This window comes from Hyperolius riggenbachi, chromosome 12, assembly GCF_040937935.1.
Source record: "Hyperolius riggenbachi isolate aHypRig1 chromosome 12, aHypRig1.pri, whole genome shotgun sequence".
Lineage (NCBI taxonomy): Eukaryota > Metazoa > Chordata > Amphibia > Anura > Hyperoliidae > Hyperolius > Hyperolius riggenbachi.
In genome coordinates, this window is record NC_090657.1 from 119,286,070 (window position 1) to 119,303,386 (window position 17,317).

Below are 17,317 nucleotides of genomic sequence, written 5' to 3' on the forward strand. Positions count from 1 at the left end.
GACCTGAAGAAGTGGGCTGAGACATGTGAAACGCGTTGTTCTTTTAATCGTGCTGAATAAATAATTTAATCTTGTTACATTAACACTGTGGTTTGGGTTCTTCCATCTGGAGTGGTAAAGACACTCTCCCTCCACCATATACTTTTTTGTTTCATTACATTACCTATTTTTGGGCACCTCCATCCCCCCCCCACCCCCAGTACAATACATTACATCTCCTTTAGAGGTCTTCACCGTCCGGGTGTGGTGTTTTCTACAATCAAGAAGGACCAACCAGGAGTGTGACCATCCAGGTCCTGTAGGACCTGGAATACCGAGCGGGGACGGTTATTTCCCCGTTGGCGATATACGGTAATTGCAGGGACTGCAACCCACCTTTGTGAGTATAAATATTCTTTTACAACAATCTAACATCTAATACCCCACAATACTGCACCATTTGGCTCCTGGTCTCTCCTTGTCATACAGGTGACCGTGGTATCCCCACAGTGACCGCCTTTTCCATATCCCTCTTGCTTCAGTTGCCCTTCAAGGTGTTAGGAATAGGAGATATTACTCAACAAAGTACTGCAGTATTTTGCATTAATCCAATTTACTAAACATCAAAGTTTCCTCCTTGGGACTGGTCCCTACCCTAACCAACACCTCTCAGCACTTACTGTACTTGCTTACAGGGAACTTACATTTCAAACGTCTACCGAGTTAGCAAGGAAGTAGCAGTAGGGTATTGTACCGTGTTAGCCATCAGTAAAAGCAAAAAGTTTTAAATCATATGTATCCCCTTTTGATGTTGCATGTATAAAGCTGTCTGTACCATCAGCTTGCAGACAAACAGGATTTAAGCCCGACAAAGGCTGCAAAGCCGAAAGCTCGCTTATTCTTATTCTTTTTAGTTAGCCAATAAATGGTATCATCCTGATTTAAAACTTCTTGAGTTAGCAAGGAAGCACTAATAAACTGGCACGACAATCATTACAAATGGGCTGTAATGGCATACTGTAGGTATAGGAGACACCTCTGTTTTCTTTTCTTTATTTGTATTTATTATTTGATTATCTGAATGCTAGTCATGGTGCAATATGGTGTGGATCCTGCCGGCCACCGAGACTGTGTAAGTCACACACGGGGAGTCCAGTGTGGTAAGAGGCCCATCAAACCTCCCAAAAGACATCCAAAAGTTCCAGTTTCCACATAGGACTCGACCCTCCAACGTGTAATATTACCTCTTTGTATATTACACATTGGAGGGTCGACTCCTATGTGGAAACTGGAACTTTTGCTAGTCATGGTGGCCTTGCTGTGAGTTGTAGCTCTCCTGTATGTGTCGGTTTGTTGCTCTCTTGTTAAATGTGTTTATTAAAAACTGGTCACAGACCAAAGCTGAACTGTTCACTATAGTAGCCCATAGTAACTATTGAAGTTATGTAAAAAAATGTAATTTGTTTCCTGTATGTTACTGCGGTGTTCCTGTTCCTTCTGTTCTTCACAAATCTCTTACCATATTGCTGATCGGAAAGAGTTCCAATTCTATTTTTAAATATAAAGATTTTCATTGTTTGCTGTTTTACTTTTTACTGTATAACAGCATAAATTTTAAGATGTATGTGCCTTATTTTGTTATTTACAGCTTTGCGCGCATAGATTAAGTGTATGGACTAGTATAACCTTTTTTTGTTTTTCACACGCAGGCTCAACCTTTGACATGTCCCTGTCTTATTCCTTGGGATGTGTTTTCATTGGCGCATTAGGTTGTGGGGCTGTGGTAATGGAGACACTGCTACCTCGAGCTGGAGGACCTGTTTTGAATGTTGCTCTGGTGTTTGGGGGCTCATTTCCTCAGATGGAGCTGATGGAATCTCTTATTCCAGAAGAATCCTTAAAATTGCCTCTAGACATTCATACAGTAACTGTTTTTGTCAATGACGGTGGCCCAGGACCACTCTTGCATCAGCTGTGTCTGGCATTGAAAGGAGCACACGCAGTAGTGTTTCAAGACAATATTGAAACAGAGGCTGTGGCCCAGATACTAGACTTTGTCTCCTCACAGACTCTTGTACCAATTATTAGCATAAGTGGAGGATCAGCTGTGGTCTTAAACCCAAAGGTAAGTTTACATTAAAAAGGACCCTCCTCCTGCACATCTTTTTATATGCATAACTGGGGAAAATGTTTTGTTAATATATATAGTCAAATCTGATCATAAGATTAAAATGTTGGTGCTTTTTATGGGATTTAAACCATACAGTGATAGCAAAGTCACTTTATTGTGTGTTATCAAGAATTATACAATCAGGTATTATAATGGTGGGAGGGTTAGTAATCTTCAGTGACATAACCAAGGAGCTTGGGGCTCCAGAGCAAATTTTACATGGGGCCCTAAGCACTCTATTGATAAGGGGCCCAAAAACCAAGTACACTTGCAGTGTCAGTTAGGTATAATTAGGGTAAGGCAGGGGCGTTGCTAGGATCCTAAGAGATCCAGGGCACCCATGGGCACCATGTGAGAAGAACCTGCGGATTGGTGTGACCATGCACGGAGTAGACGTGGCCGTGGGTTTGGCCAAATGTACATGAACTTAGCTGTGGTGTAAGTGAACAAAATGTTGGATGAAGCCCCCTATCCTTTAATTAGATTAGTTTGCTATCAGTATAGGGATAGGGTACAGATGCATACACTTTTTGATTGGTCAATCACTGACCAATTTTACCCAGTGATGGGCAGATATTTTCCGTTATCACAGAATAGCCGTGATTCACGAGCATTTTTTCACTATTTGGCTTCGGTATTTGAAGCTGTGATCGATTCTCGATCACGGAAATTGGCCACAAGGCATGCCGTGATTACAAATATTCAGGCCGTGATCACGCTCTTGATCGCGGGAAATAGCCGTGATTAGATAGGTCGTGATTGGGCAGAAATGATGTCTCTGGGCCAATCAGAGGCCACCCAGCCAGGCCCTAGCAACCAATCATAGGAAGGGAGGCTATGCCCTCCCCTCCTGTGTATAAAGGGGCAGCCATTAGGAAAAACTCCATCCTTGCCAGGCCGTGGCACTGAGAGGATCATCTCCAGGCTATTTGTTGCTTCAGCAAGTGCTTTTTTTTTTGTCCAGATCATAGCATTTTTACTCCTAACAGTGCTCTTATACTCTAGTATATACTTGTATTCAGATATCTAACCAGTGAGTGATTACTAAAGTTATTTGTAGTTCAGTGAGAGAGTGTAGTCAGTGATCGCTGTGCTTAACCACTTGCCGACCGCGCACTCATACTGCGCGTCGGCAAAGTGGCAGCTGCAGGACCAGCGACGCAGTTCTGCGTCGCCGGCTGCAGGCTACTTAATCAGGAAACAGCCGCTCACGCGAGCGGCTGTTTCCTGTCATTTCACGGCGGGGGGCTCCGTGATTAGCCTGCGGGCCGCCGATCGCGGCTCGCAGGCTAAATGTAAACACAAGCGGAAATAATCCGCTTTGTTTACATTTTTACAACGCTGCTACAGTAGCAGCGTTGTAGTAGATCAGCGATCCCCGGCCAATCAGCGGCCGGGGATCGCTGTCACATGACAGCGGGGATGCCTGTTAGAGGCTGCACAGGACAGATCCGTTCCTGTGCAGCCTCCGATCTCTCGGGGAAGGGAGGGAGGAGAGGGAGAGGGGGAATCCTGCGGTGGAGGGGGCTTTGAGGTGCCCCCCCCCCGCCACCCACAGCATGCAGGAGCGATCAGACCCCCCCCAGCACATCATCCCCCTAGTGGGGAAAAAAGGGGGACGGTCTGGTCGCTCTGCCTGTCATTAGATCTGTGCTGGGGGCTGTAGAGCCTACCCAGCACAGATCTGAAAAAGCAGCGCTGGTCCTTAAGGGGGGGTAAAGGCTAGGTCCTCAAGTGGTTAATGCAGTACAGGCAGGCAGATTCACTGATTCTATCTACTACTGCTCTATTACTGACTGTATACTTGTATTTAGTTAGTTAGTGATTATTAAGTTGTAGTCAGTGTAGTTCAGTGAGAAAGTGTACTGAATACTGATTGCTGTGCTTAGTGCAGGCAGCCAGGATCACTGTTTATACTGCTCTATTAGTGACTGCTATATTTAGCTAGCCAGTGAGTGATTAAAGGGAACCAGAGACGAACGATCTGTAAAAAATGAAAAAAGATGTTATACATACATGGTACTTCCGCATAAGCCTGGATTGCTCCCACGCCGCCATCCGCCGCTGCCTCTATCACCGGTACCGGGTCCCGTCACTTCTGCTGGACGCAACTAGTCTTCCGCATGCACAGGGGCTCCCTCCGGCTCTGTACGCATGCGCCTGCGCAGTACGGAGGGAGCGCACTGCTCTTGCGTCGACTGGCCGAAATGACGGGACCTGGTACCGGCGGAGAAAGGCGGCGTGGGAGCGATCCAGGCTGATGGGGCTGGAGGAAGCCCCAGGTATGTATAACATCTTTTTTCTTTTGTCTCTGGTTCTCTTTAACTTCAGTTAGCTGTAGTCAGTGACGGTGTACTTACTGATTGATTGCTGTGCTTAGTGCAGGTTGGTTCAACTTCACACTGATTCCACTGCTCTATTACTGTACACTTGTTAGCTAGCTAAGCCTGCCAGCCATTGATTAACTTCAGTTAGTTGCAGACATCCACTGCCATTGTTGATCAGTCACTAAGTTTAGTCAGTGAGTGACATTGTACTGTTCTAGTAGTGCACTGCAGACAGACCACTGTCCACTACTTTTTGTGTTCTATATTTTATTGTATCTGACACTTGTATTCAGCTCATAGCCAGTGATCAACTTCAGTTATTTGCATTCACTGCCACTGGTCAGTCACTAAGTTTAGTCAGTGACATTGTACTGTACTGTTATTGCAGGCAGACCGCTGTCCACTAATTTTTGTGTTCTATATTTTATTGTATCTGACACTTGTATTCAGCTCATAGCCGGTGATCAACTTCAGTTATTTGTATTCACTTCCACTGGTCAGTCACTAACTTTAGTCAGTGACATTGTACTGTATTGTTAGTGCAGGCAGACCGCTGTCCACTAATTTTTGTGTTCTATGTTGTACTGTATCTGACACTTGTATTCAGCTCATAGCCAGTGATCAACTTCAGTTATTTGCATTCACTGCCACTGGTCAGTCACTAAGTTTAGTCAGTGACATTGTACTGTGCTGTTAGTGCAGGCAGACCGCTGTCCACTAATTTTTGTGTTCAATATGATTTCACTGTATCACTTGTATTCAGCTCATAGCCAGTGATCAACTTCAGTTAGTTGCAGTCACTGCCAATGTTCAGTCACTAAGTTTAGTCAGTGACATTGTACTGTGCTAGTAGTGCAGGCAGACCGCTGTCCCACTAATTTTTGTGTTCTTTATTTTACTGTATCTGACACTTGTATTCAGCTCATAGCTAGTGATCAACTTCAGTTAGTTGCAGTCTGCCACTAGTCAGTCACTAAGTTTAGTCAGTGACATTGTACTGTGCTAGTAGCATGCAGCCAGTAACTTTGCTGTGTGCATAGTGTAGTCAGACTAGTTATCCAGTGATTTTCGTGTTCTATTACTGTATTCAGTATTTTCGACATCTGCGCATTTGTTTGTATTCTTTTTGTTCTTTTCTGAAAAATCAATAAAAGCCCCCTGTTATATTCCATCTGTCCCCAGACCCACACATGTATTGACTGTAAAAAGTAGCATACTTTTTCCACCTTGAAATCTTGTGCATAGTATACAACATTTCTGGCAGGGGTCGTGGGTGTGGCAGTAGAGGGAGTGCCATTGCCTCTGCCAGTTCTGGGACTGCTCTACCGCCAGGGAGAGGGCACTCAGCTGTAGGGTGTGCAGCAGAGAGGCGTCTATCCACAGCTAGTGTTGATCGAACAGTGTTCGACACTATTCGTTATTCCCCGAATAATGGGCCGTTCGGGTTCGAGTCGAACACAGCCGAACACCGCATGGTGTTCGTGACGCTGCTCGGCCACGCTGCTCGAACTCCTCCCCCTACTGTGATTGGCCACGCGTGCACCAAACTTGGCTGAGCGTGCACCGAACTTGGCTGAGCGGTCACCCGAACGCGCGGCTTGCACTGTGATTGGTCGAGCAGGTCACTACTTGGCTCGGGACTATAAATACCCGAACGCGCGTTATCGATGCCATTTGCTTTGGGGTTTAGCTTTGGGTAGGTATGATGGAGTGTCAGCGTAGCACACTTCCAGCCAGGCCAGCCACAGGTCCCTGGCCCCCAGTCTCACTGCTGACAGTAGCACCCACAGGGCCTCTGCCTCACACAGCACTGCTGCAGGCCTGCAGCCACAGAGGACAGAGCCTTTGCCTCACCGCTGACAGCAGCACCCAGCCACCCACAGAGCCCCTGCCTCACCACTGCCAGACAAGCCAGCCACAGGGCCCTATCCTCACCGCTGACAGCACCCACAGGGCCTCTGACTCACCACTGCCAGCAGGCACTGCCACCAAAAGACAGTACTTTCAGTGGCAGGTAAGATCAGTTGTCTCCAAGGAAAAAAATGTATTGCAATTAATTTTGTCTTAGTGTTGCACGAAAAGACAGTACTTTTAGTGGCAGCTGGGATCAGTTGTCTCCAAAAAAACCACACTGTATTGCAATTAATTTTTAATGCTAGGTACACACCATACAATTTTCTGTTAGATTTTCACTTAGATTTACCTGCCACATAGCTTTTTTCCATGTTGTAGGTAAATCTAACAGAAGAATCTAACAGAAAATTGTATGGTGTGTACCTAGCATTAGTGTTGCACCAAAAGACAGTACTTTCAGTGGCAGCTGGGATCAGTTGTCTCAAAAAAACCACACTGTATTGCAAATAATTTTGTCTTAGTGTTGCACCAAAAGACAGTACTGTCAATGGCAGGTGGGATCAGTTGTCTCCAAAAAAACACACTGTATTGCAAATAATTTTGTCTTAGGGCTCGTTTCCACTAGTGCGGTGCGAATAGCCGGGATTCCACCGCTGATGAAATCGCATGCAGATGCGATTCCGCGTGCGTTTTTTGCAGCGATTTCGCATAGGCAGGGTATATGCGAATTTAACCATGTCACTGCCTGGTTCAAGTTACATTAGTTTTCATGCGAATTCGCATGCAAAATCGCGGTAAAAAACGCATGTGCGTTTTCCCTATCAAATACATAGCCTGCGAATCGCTTGCATTTCGCACGCAGGCGAATTCTGCAGGCTCTACCGTGCAGAAAAATCCTGCACAGAAAAACGCAGGAAAAAACTGACAAGTGGAAACAGGGCCATCCACTTGTATTGGTTATGCGAATCCGCATGCAGATAACGCATGCGGATTTGCTCTAGTGGAAACGGGCCCTTAGTGTTGCACCAAAAGACAGTACTGTCAGTGGCAGGTGGGATCAGTTGTCTCCCAAAAAACACACTGTATTGCAAATAATTTTGTCTTAGTGTTGCACCAAAAGACAGTACTGTCAGTGGCAGGTGGGATCAGTTGTTTCCCTAAAATAAACACACTTTCTTGCAAATAATTTTGTGTTAGTGTTGCACCAAAAGACAGTACTGTCAGTGGCAGCTGGGATCAGTTGTCTCCCAAAAAACACACTGTATTGCAAATAATTTTGTCTTAGTGTTGCACCAAAAGACAGTACTGTCAGTGGCAGGTGGGATCAGTTGTCCCCAAAAAAACACACTGTATTGCAAATAATTTTGTCTTAGTGTTGCACCAAAAAACAGTACTGTCACTGGCAGGTGGGATCAGTTGTCTCCAAAAAAACACACTGTATTGCAAATAATTTTGTGTTAGTGTTGCACCAAAAGACAGTACTGTCAGTGGCAGCTGGGATCAGTTGTCTCCAAGGTGACACAACCAGCAGCTACACCATGCACATAACGGCCAAATAACGAGTCTGAAGAATTGTTCCACGACACAATGGGCTATTCGCAGGAGCTATTCTCATTCCCAGTCCCACCCCCACAAACTTGCATCTGTGAAAGGACAATGGAACAGCCACAAATCTTGTGCCCGGATTCACAAGCAGTGGATGCTGAAAATGCACCAATTACTGAAAGGCAAAGCGAGGACGAAGACACCTAAATCTCAGCGCAATGTGCGCATGAATTTGAATCGTAGGAGGTCTGCCTACAAGATGAGGAAGAGATGGGATTGAGGTGTGTAAAGGTTGTTCTGGGGGGCGCTCTACTCCACTGCACACATATGAGGCGATGGAAGAGGAGGGTTTGGATGATGAGGCCGCAGACCCAGGTTGGGAACCAGCAGACCATCGCCATTGGGAAAGCAGTACAGATGAGTCAGCTGAAGAACCCACTGCTGCAAGAGTTTGCATTGTGCCACAAAATAGTCAGGGAATATCGGCCACAACAAGCACACAAGGGAGACGCAAAAGAGGCACGCACCAAACTCCCAAGCAAAGCAGTAGGTCCTCCAAAGTCTGGTCTTTCTTTGAAGACAGCAGGGAGGATGCAACCATGGTGATTTGCAAGTAGAGATGTAGCGAACGGTTCACCGGCGAACGGTTCCAGGCGAACTTTGGTGGTTCGCATTCGCCTGGACCAGGCGAACTTTTGCGGAAGTTCGATTTGCCCCATAATGCACTATGAGGATCAATTTTGACCCTCTGCATCACAGTCAGCAGACACATTGTAGTCATTCAGGCTACACTAAGCCCTGGAGCCCCCCCCCCCCCTTATATAAGACAGGCTCGCTGGCCATGACACTCACTCGTGTGCCTGCTGCAAATAGACAGACTAGGGAGAGCTGCTGCAGATTTTTTCTCCTAGGAAAAGATTAGTTAGGCTCTTGGCTTGTTCCTGGCTGATTGTTATTGCTAAAATAGCACCCCATCAACAGCTCTTTTGAGAGCTAATGTTTTCCTGATGTGTTTTTTTTGTGTGTGTGTTGCTCACTGACATTATACAGCCCTATCTGTTGCAGCTGGACCTTGGTAATTGTTATTACTGTGCCAGCCAGGCCCTGCCTAACTATCTATACTGGGACACCTACCTATGCCTACCTAACTACTGGGGCACCTACTTACCTATACAGGGACACCTACCTACCTACCTACCTATACTAGGGGACCTACCTATGCCTACCTACCTATACTGGGACTCCTACCTATGCCTACCTACCTATACTGGGTCTCCTACCTATGCCTAGCTAACTACTGGGACACCTACCTATGCCTACCTACCTATACTGGGTCTCCTACCTATGTCTAGCTAACTACTGAGGCACCTACCTATGCCTACCTACCTATACTTGGACTCCTACCTATGCCTACCTACCTATACTGGGTCTCCTACCTATATCTAGCTAACTACTGAGGCACCTACCTATGCCTACCTACCTATACTGGGACTCCTACCTATGCCTACCTACCTATACTGGGACTAGTACCTATGCCTAGCTAACTACTGGGGCACCTACCTATGCCTACCTACCTATACTGGGACTCCTACCTATGCCTACCTACATACAAGAAGATAATAAGGTCGTTGCTTCATTGTGGACAGACCAAATTTGATCAGCTGGACAGTCACTGTTGTTCTATCATTGAGCTACCACAGCCTGGCGACCATATGGGCTGGAAAACTGCCACGGCCTGCACTCTGGCCATGTTGCGCATCAGTCCAGCTCGGCCATCACTAAGCAAACAGCTGTTTGCGGTGTGTTACACAGTGAGTTTGGTGTGTCAGTGTGAAGCAGTACTCTAATTACTGATAAACAAAAGAAGAAAGGCAATCCTGCACTGCTCCAAGGCTTTTCTTTATTGTGGTTTAGTCAGTTTCAATCTTCATCCATAAAACATACATGTTTTTCATAGAGAGGTAAACATAACTGACATACCCTGTTGAAGTCCTGGCTGTGGGGCAATGTGGGGGTGGCAGCAGCCCACCTGACGACCGTTTCGCTCCAACGAGCTTCCTCTGAGGCTCCGTGCGCACTACACGTCCCATCATGGGGGTCTTTATACACAGCAGTTCCGTGTTACGTGCACGTGACGCCGCTACGCATCACTTCCTGTCCACGTCCAGCGCGAGCATGCGTACAAACTGACGCATGTCACGCGTGCGTCCTAGCAGGAAGTCCATGCGTTCCACGCTGGCTCGCATCTACTCCCATCCGCGTCGTCACCGCGTACACGCGTACCACGTGATGGGTCACGCGTACCCCGCGACGCGTGCAGGCGTATGCCTGTATGAGAGAGGAGATGCGTCCAAATAAAAAAAAGCCTGGGACTCAAAAGCAAAATCTTCCGAGTCCCAAACTCTTCCACAAGATGGTGCTAAAACATACAGGAGAGGGCAAAATGTCTTGTAGAGCTACTATTACTTTACTAAAAATATATCTTTACTTCAACATTTAAAAAAACTATTTTTTAAAAAGTATAGTTAAAGCTATATTGCAGAATACGCATACATACTTATTTATTAAATCTATTTCCCTTATTCTACTATTTTCTTATAGGGATCAGGAGATATTGGGGTAAATTGGGCGTAATCTATTGCATACCTAGCATATAGTATTTTATCCTTTTCTGGATGTCTACGCACCAAAAAATATGTGTGTATAACCCCCACATTTCTCCACTTATCTATGCACTTTTTCTCTCTGTTAAAAACAATTCTCAAGGTTCATCTGGACAAAAAGAACCCCCAACTTCAAGACTTAGGGATCCAAAAAGCATTGCATGTCTAAGTGGTCATTTAGGCCCAAAGGTCCTATGGCATCGCTATTCACTATCCACCTGCTCTCCCTTCTTAGTAGCAACTGTTCTCTATTGCCCCCCCTGTTCGGAATTGGAACTATCTCTAGGCCTGCAAAGGATAAACATGTTGCATCCCAATCATGTTCTTTTCTACAGTGTTCAATCAATCTACTACAGCCTCTTCCTGTTCTCACTGACTTAATATGTTCCTGGATGCCATATGTTGATGGTGCCCGGATTCTTTGTACTCTCTCCTGTTGATGTGATGTTCCTGGATGCGCTCTCTCATCTCCCTTGTTGTCATGCCAATATAAAATCTATGGCAGGGGCACCAGATGATATAGACCACGTATTTAGTTCTACAGGTTATAAAGTCCCTGGTTTTATTCTCTATGGGTCCAACTTTCAAGTGTTTTCCAGGTTGCATTTGTGGACACAGTGAACATCGGCCGCATCTATAATTTCCTTTCTGTTGCAGTTTCTCTAGCCATGTAGATTCTCTAGGTGTCTTAAATTCTGATGGCGTTAACCTATTACCCAAGGTGGGTGCTCTTTTGAAGGTTACCAAGGGGGGTCGTTTATATATTTCTCTTAGAACCGGATCTCTTTGGACCACCTTCCAATTCTTTAGGATGCTTTGTTTAATTTCTTTATGCATGGGGGTATAGTTAAAAGAGAAAGTCAGTCTGCTCTCCTCGCCTGCCTTTCCCTGTTCTCTTTTTTCTTTATTTTTCCTTATCAAATCCTTCCTATCTTTACTCTTAGCTCTCAGACTCTCTAAAGCTTCTTCCAACAGTTCTGGTTCATAGCCTCTTTTCTCTAAATCCAGTTTTAGTTTGATTGCTTGTTCCAAAAAGTCCTTTTCCTGGGTGTTATTCCGTCTAAGTCTTAGGAACTGTCCATACGGAAGTGATTTGAAGGTATGCTCCGGATGATAGCTCTCTTTGTGCAGTAAAAGGTTGCCACTAATCGGTTTCTTATAGCCTTTAGAAATTACCTTCCCTTCTTTAATAATTAGCTCCAGGTCCAGATAGACAACTTTCTCTGTACTATATTCGTAAGTAAATTGCATGTTTTCTTTTCCGTCATTTAAATATTGATAGAATTTCTCCCATACAGAGCGGGTCCCGGACCAGTACACCAGGATGTCATCGACAAATCTAGACCATCTCCTGAGGCAATTACCATGTGGGACACCGGCGGCATACACGTACTTCTCCTCCCACCAAGCCAAAAAAAGATTGGCATACGTGCATGACACCGACGTCCCCATGGCTGTGCCCGACTGCTGCCAATACCATTTTCCGTCAAAAGTAAAAGCATTGTGGGTGAGCACATACATTAGGCACTCACACAGGAACTCTGCATAATTCTCGTCTTTGTTAGCCTTCTGGAGGAAAAACCTAACTGCTTCTACCCCCGCTTCATGGGGGATTCGGTTGTATAGGCTGACCACGTCAACCGTTATAATAGCATCGCCGTCACTCCAAGGCTCCCTTTCTATGCTTCTCAGCACGTCCAGGGTGTCCTGTAGGTAAGATGGCACCAGTCGGAGCAATGGCCTCAAGAGATGGTCCAAATACTTAGACAGTCTCTCGGTTAGGGACCCTATACCGGAGACTATCGGTCGTCCCGGTGGACTGGTCCGGGATTTATGCACTTTATAATGGCAGTATTTGTATAGCGCCTTTCTCCTGTCTGACTCAAAGCGCTTGCGAGGCAGCCACTAGAGCGCACTCAGTAGGCAGTAGCAGTGTTAGGGAGTCTTGCCCAATGAACTCCTTACTGAATTACTGGCTTACTGAACCGGCAGAGCCGAGATTCGAACCCAGGTCTCCCATGTCAGAGGCAGAGCCCTTAACCAGTACACCATCCAGCCATAGCCTTTAGGCAGATGGTACCATATTGGGCGTTTGGGGAATTGTGGTATTAGATCATTTGCTAGTTTTTCTGACAGGAAGCCTTTTTCTACTCCCCTCCTTAGTAGTGATCTTATACTTCCCATAAATTTTAGTGTGGGATTTCCCTTCAGGGGTTTATAGATCTCCTCGTCTTGCAATTGCCTCATCGCTTCTTTTTTATATTGTTGTGTTGTCATTACCACCAACGCTCCTCCTTTATCTGCCCTTTTCAAGATTAAGTTCGGTCTGTCTTTAACCTCCTTGCCGGTCTAAAAAATCCGGCAAGGAGGCAGCGCTGCACATTTTTTAAATTTTTTTTTTTTAAATCATGTAGCGAGCCAAGGGCTCGCTACATGATAGCCGCTAAGCGGCGGCATCCCCCCACCCACTCCGATCGCCTTCGGCGATCAGAGTATGCAGGGAATCCCGTTGAGAACGGGATTTCCTGCAGGGCTTCCCCGGTCGCCATGGCGACGGGGCGGGATGACGTCACCGACGTCATGGACGTCGGGACGGCATAGGGAATCCCGATCCGCCCCTCAACGCTGCCTGGCACTGATTGGCCAGGCAGCGCAGGGCTCTGAGGCGGGGGGGAGCGACTCGGCGCGGCGGATTGCGGCGGATCGGTGGCGAGCGGCGGCGATCGGAAGTTACAAGCAGCTAGCAAAGTGCTAGCTGCTTGTAACAAAAAAAAAATTATGCAAATCGGCCCAGCGGGGCCTGAGATATCCTCCTGCGCAGGTTACCCCGAGCTGAGCTCGGGATAACCGGCAAGGAGGTTAAACCATTTCAAAGCTTTCTCATCATCTCTGTTCAAATTAGATTTTACTTCCTTATATTTCAATGCCTTCAGGTCATTCTCTACCTGATTCTGGAAAATATCTATTGCTGATCCAGGTGCAACTGGAAACGGTTTTGTCGACTTACAGGCCCGAAACTCCTGTCTTTCTTTTTCCTGTGTTAGATCCGTTTCCAGTTCTTCATGCTCGTTACTTTCGGACCATAGTTCCTCCAATGTTTTTAGGATTTCTCGATCTTCTGAATTCCAATTAATGCTGGGTATGAAACCTATAGGGCCTATTCTTTTCTGCTGATCTTTTTCTAGCTGCTGATTCAGGAGCTTTCTTTTTTCAAAATGGTTTCTAATATTCATTCTCCTCACTCCCTTATATAGATCTACTTTAAAATTACAATAATCAAACTTTTGTGTACAAGAGAAATTCAAGCCCTTTCTTAAGAGAACACAACACTCTATGGGTAGGGGCTCCTCGTCCTCGCTTATATTTATAATTTCTATGGGTTGTTCCTCCTGAAGAACTTCCTTTTCTTGGGTCTCTGTTTGTCTTGATCCCACTCCCCTCGATCTCCCTTCCAACTGACTTGCTTCCCTCCTTTCTCTTTTGGTCTTGCCCCTCCCCCTGCGTATCCTTTTCTTTGCTGGTCGTTTTTTGATTCCTTATTCTCGTTATTTTATTGTTTTTGTGATGTTCCTCCACTTTTACCACTGGTTTCATCTCCACTTGATTCAGTGTCTGTTGTCCAGTATCCTCTCCTTGGTTTCTTCCCTAGTCCCTCCCTTGGTTTACTGAAGTTTGGTTTAGTTGTGTTCCAATTAAACAAAGTGCCTTGTTTGTAATCATCCATATCTCTCATATATTTATTTACTTTCCTTTGTTTAATTCCCTCCTGGATGGGTACTTGTTTCTTCTCTATCTTTTTCAGTATTTTATGATAGCAATCTTCTTCTACTAGGGATTTATATTGTTCTTTCAACTTTCTGATCTCTTCTGAGAGTTTCTCATGTTCTTCTTCTGTTCGTTCCAATACGATAGTTTGTAGGGTGACCGCCTGTTTTGCATGGGCCTCTCTCCATTTTTCCATACACTTTGGATCATTCTGATACTCGGCTGGTTCATAGTAACGTCTGAACCCTCTTGCCGTAATTTGTTTACTTTTATATTTCCTAAGGGTGGTCTTTGTCCAAAAAACCTTAATCTCTTTCTCACAGAGCCTCTCCAGTTTCAGCTCCACCACTCTTGCACCCACAGCCTTGTTCCTAATAGTTGAGGTAGCCGGGTTATCAAACAGATTCTCTGCATCAACTTTTCCAGCTTCAATGTCTTCCTCTAAATCATTATCACTGCCGGAACTGGACTCTTCCTCCATACCTTCAATTGTAAAGTCTTCCTCCTCCTCCATGCTTCCACCTCCACGTGCACACGCCATAAAACACAATTAATATGGTCAGTGAGTAGAGTCAAAAGCGGCTGGCACAGTGGGTACGGGTCTTGTGGAGGGTTTCCACTCTGCGGTATTAGGGTACAGGGTATCGCCTCTTGCGTGCACAGATTGAGGAACTAGATATAGTATAGCTGATAAACAAAAGAAGAAAGGCAATCCTGCACTGTTCCAAGGCTTTTCTTTATTGTGGTTTAGTCAGTTTCAATCTTCATCCATAAAGTACTCTAATTACACTCCCTGATTGATGTATACACATGCAAGATGTTTGAAAGCACTTTAGGCCTGCAATTTAGCATTCAATGTGATTTCTGCCCTTAAAACGCTGCTTTGCATCAAATCTAGATTTTTCCCCGGGACTTTGGACATGTATCCCACTCCGCCATGCCCCCCTCCAGGTGTTAGACCCCTTGAAACATGTTTTCCATCACTTTTGTGGCCAGCAAAATTTTTTCTATTTTTCAAAGTTCGCCTATTGAAGTCTATTGCGGTTCGCAAACTTTTCCGTGAACCAAACCTTCCGCGACATCACTATTTGCAAGGTGTGCAGGACCACACTGAGCAGGGGAAAAAATGTCAACAACCTCACCACCACCAGCATGCGCCGGCACATGGTAGCCAAACATAGCACCCTGTGGTCAAACGCGCAAGGCCAGGGTACCGGCTCGCTTCCAGCCCCCAGCAACACTGCCTCCTCAGCAGCCCAGCCATTACGTGGTGGCCAAACATCCGTAGTACCCGATGTCAGTTTCAGCAATAGTGCTCTTGACTGTTCCCAGTCATCGGAGACGACAACAACAAACATCAACTGCCCTTCATTGTGCGAGCCTACTGTTCAGTTGTATGTCCCGGAGATGTTGGAGCGCAGGAGAAAATTGCCAGCAAATGACCCCCGGGCCATGGCACTAACAGCCAGCATTGCCAAGTTTCTGGCCTGCGAAATGCTGCCATATAGAGTCGTGGAGACAGACAGCTTCAAGTGCATGATGTCGATGGCCATACCACGTTACGTGGTTCCCAGCCGCCACTACTTTGCGCGCTCTGCCTGCCAGCATTACATGATCACGTGGTCGGCAAAACCCCTGAAGCCTGAAAAATGCCGTTGCCTGCAAGGTTCACCTCACCATTGACACGTGGATGAGTGCGTTTGGCCAGGGTACATCTCCCTTACGGCGCACTGGGTGAACCTTGTGGAGCCTGGCAGCGACTCCTCACCCGCTACGGCACAGGTGTTGCCAACGCCGCAAATAGCCAGACCTGCACCCCTACGAGTCGATGACAGTACCTACCTCTCTGGCTCCTTCTCCACCAATGCCTCTCCAAGCTCTACCTCATCCGGCATCGCTAACTCAGCAACAGGAGCGTGGAAGCGGTGCAGCACAGCTGTTGCCATGCGTCAGCAAGCCTTATTGAAGCTGATCTGCCTTGAAGATAATCAGCACACAGGTGCAGAAATTTGGAAGGGAATCAAGGAAGAGACCCAGTTGTGGCGGCACCGCTGGACCTGGAACCAGGCATGGTTGTGTGTGATAATGGGAGCAATCTCATTTGCGTGTTAAAGTTGGCAAAGCTGAGACACATCCCTTGCCTGGCCCACATTCTGAACCTAGTTGTTTAGCAGTTCCTGAGGACATACCCAGGCATGGCGGTTCTTCTGCTGAAGGTGCGACGAGTGGCGAGCAGCGATTCAGTCTACCCAACCATCGCTTGGTGTCTGATGTCCCCACACGGTGGAATTCTAGAATGCTGGAATGCTAGCACGCCTTTGCGAGCAGAAGAGTGCAGTAGTCCAGTACATGATGGAGCAGTACCGAGGCTTATCCAGTCAACTGCCAATCTTCTGTGGATCTGAATGGGCCACCATGTTGGACCTCTGCAAAGTCCTCCAAATTTTTAAGCAATCCACATTGCTTGTGAGCAGAGCCGGATTAAGGCTAAATGGGGCCCTAAGCAAAGTAACTGATTTGGCCCCCCCATCATGTCGTAATAGAATCAGAAGATGCAGCTGCACAGCAACATGCCGCACACACCGGGGCAGCCGAGCTACTGGTTGCTATGGGCAACAGCCCGTTTTCCTCTGTGGGTGCACAATGCAGGGAATAGCAGCGGCAAAATGCGGAGTGAGAGATGAATGGATGGGACATTTGCACTCAGGGGCTGGGGCACCCCTGTGAAGAGGGCGCCAGATATCACAGCAGCAGCACTTTCCCCCTGCATCTCCAGCCTGGCAATAGCAGAAAGCTCTGGACACCGCCAAACCAGAAGCCGTTCCCCAGACAGAATTACATAACCACCCCCACCATCGAACATCCGATTTCCTCCCAAACTATGACAGCACCAGATGACTCACATTCACCTATTGCGATCCAAGCAATAGAGGTCCCATCATCCGGAGCCCATCTGTCTCCTCTAGAGTGCTTTCGCTCTGTTACTACTACTATTACTACTTCCTACTTCCTGT

At 46.5% G+C, this 17,317-nt stretch overlaps 1 protein-coding gene across 1 annotated transcript in view; it reads left to right on the forward strand.

Annotated features, from left to right (window-relative positions):
* Positions 1–17,317, forward strand: part of GRIN2C (glutamate ionotropic receptor NMDA type subunit 2C) — a 1,474,164-nt gene that overhangs the window by 145,482 nt on the left and 1,311,365 nt on the right. Inside the window, exon 2 of the mRNA XM_068262140.1 lies at positions 1,689–2,104. Coding sequence (XP_068118241.1) covers positions 1,689–2,104 — 416 coding nt within the window. The remainder of the gene's footprint in view (positions 1–1,688; positions 2,105–17,317) is intronic.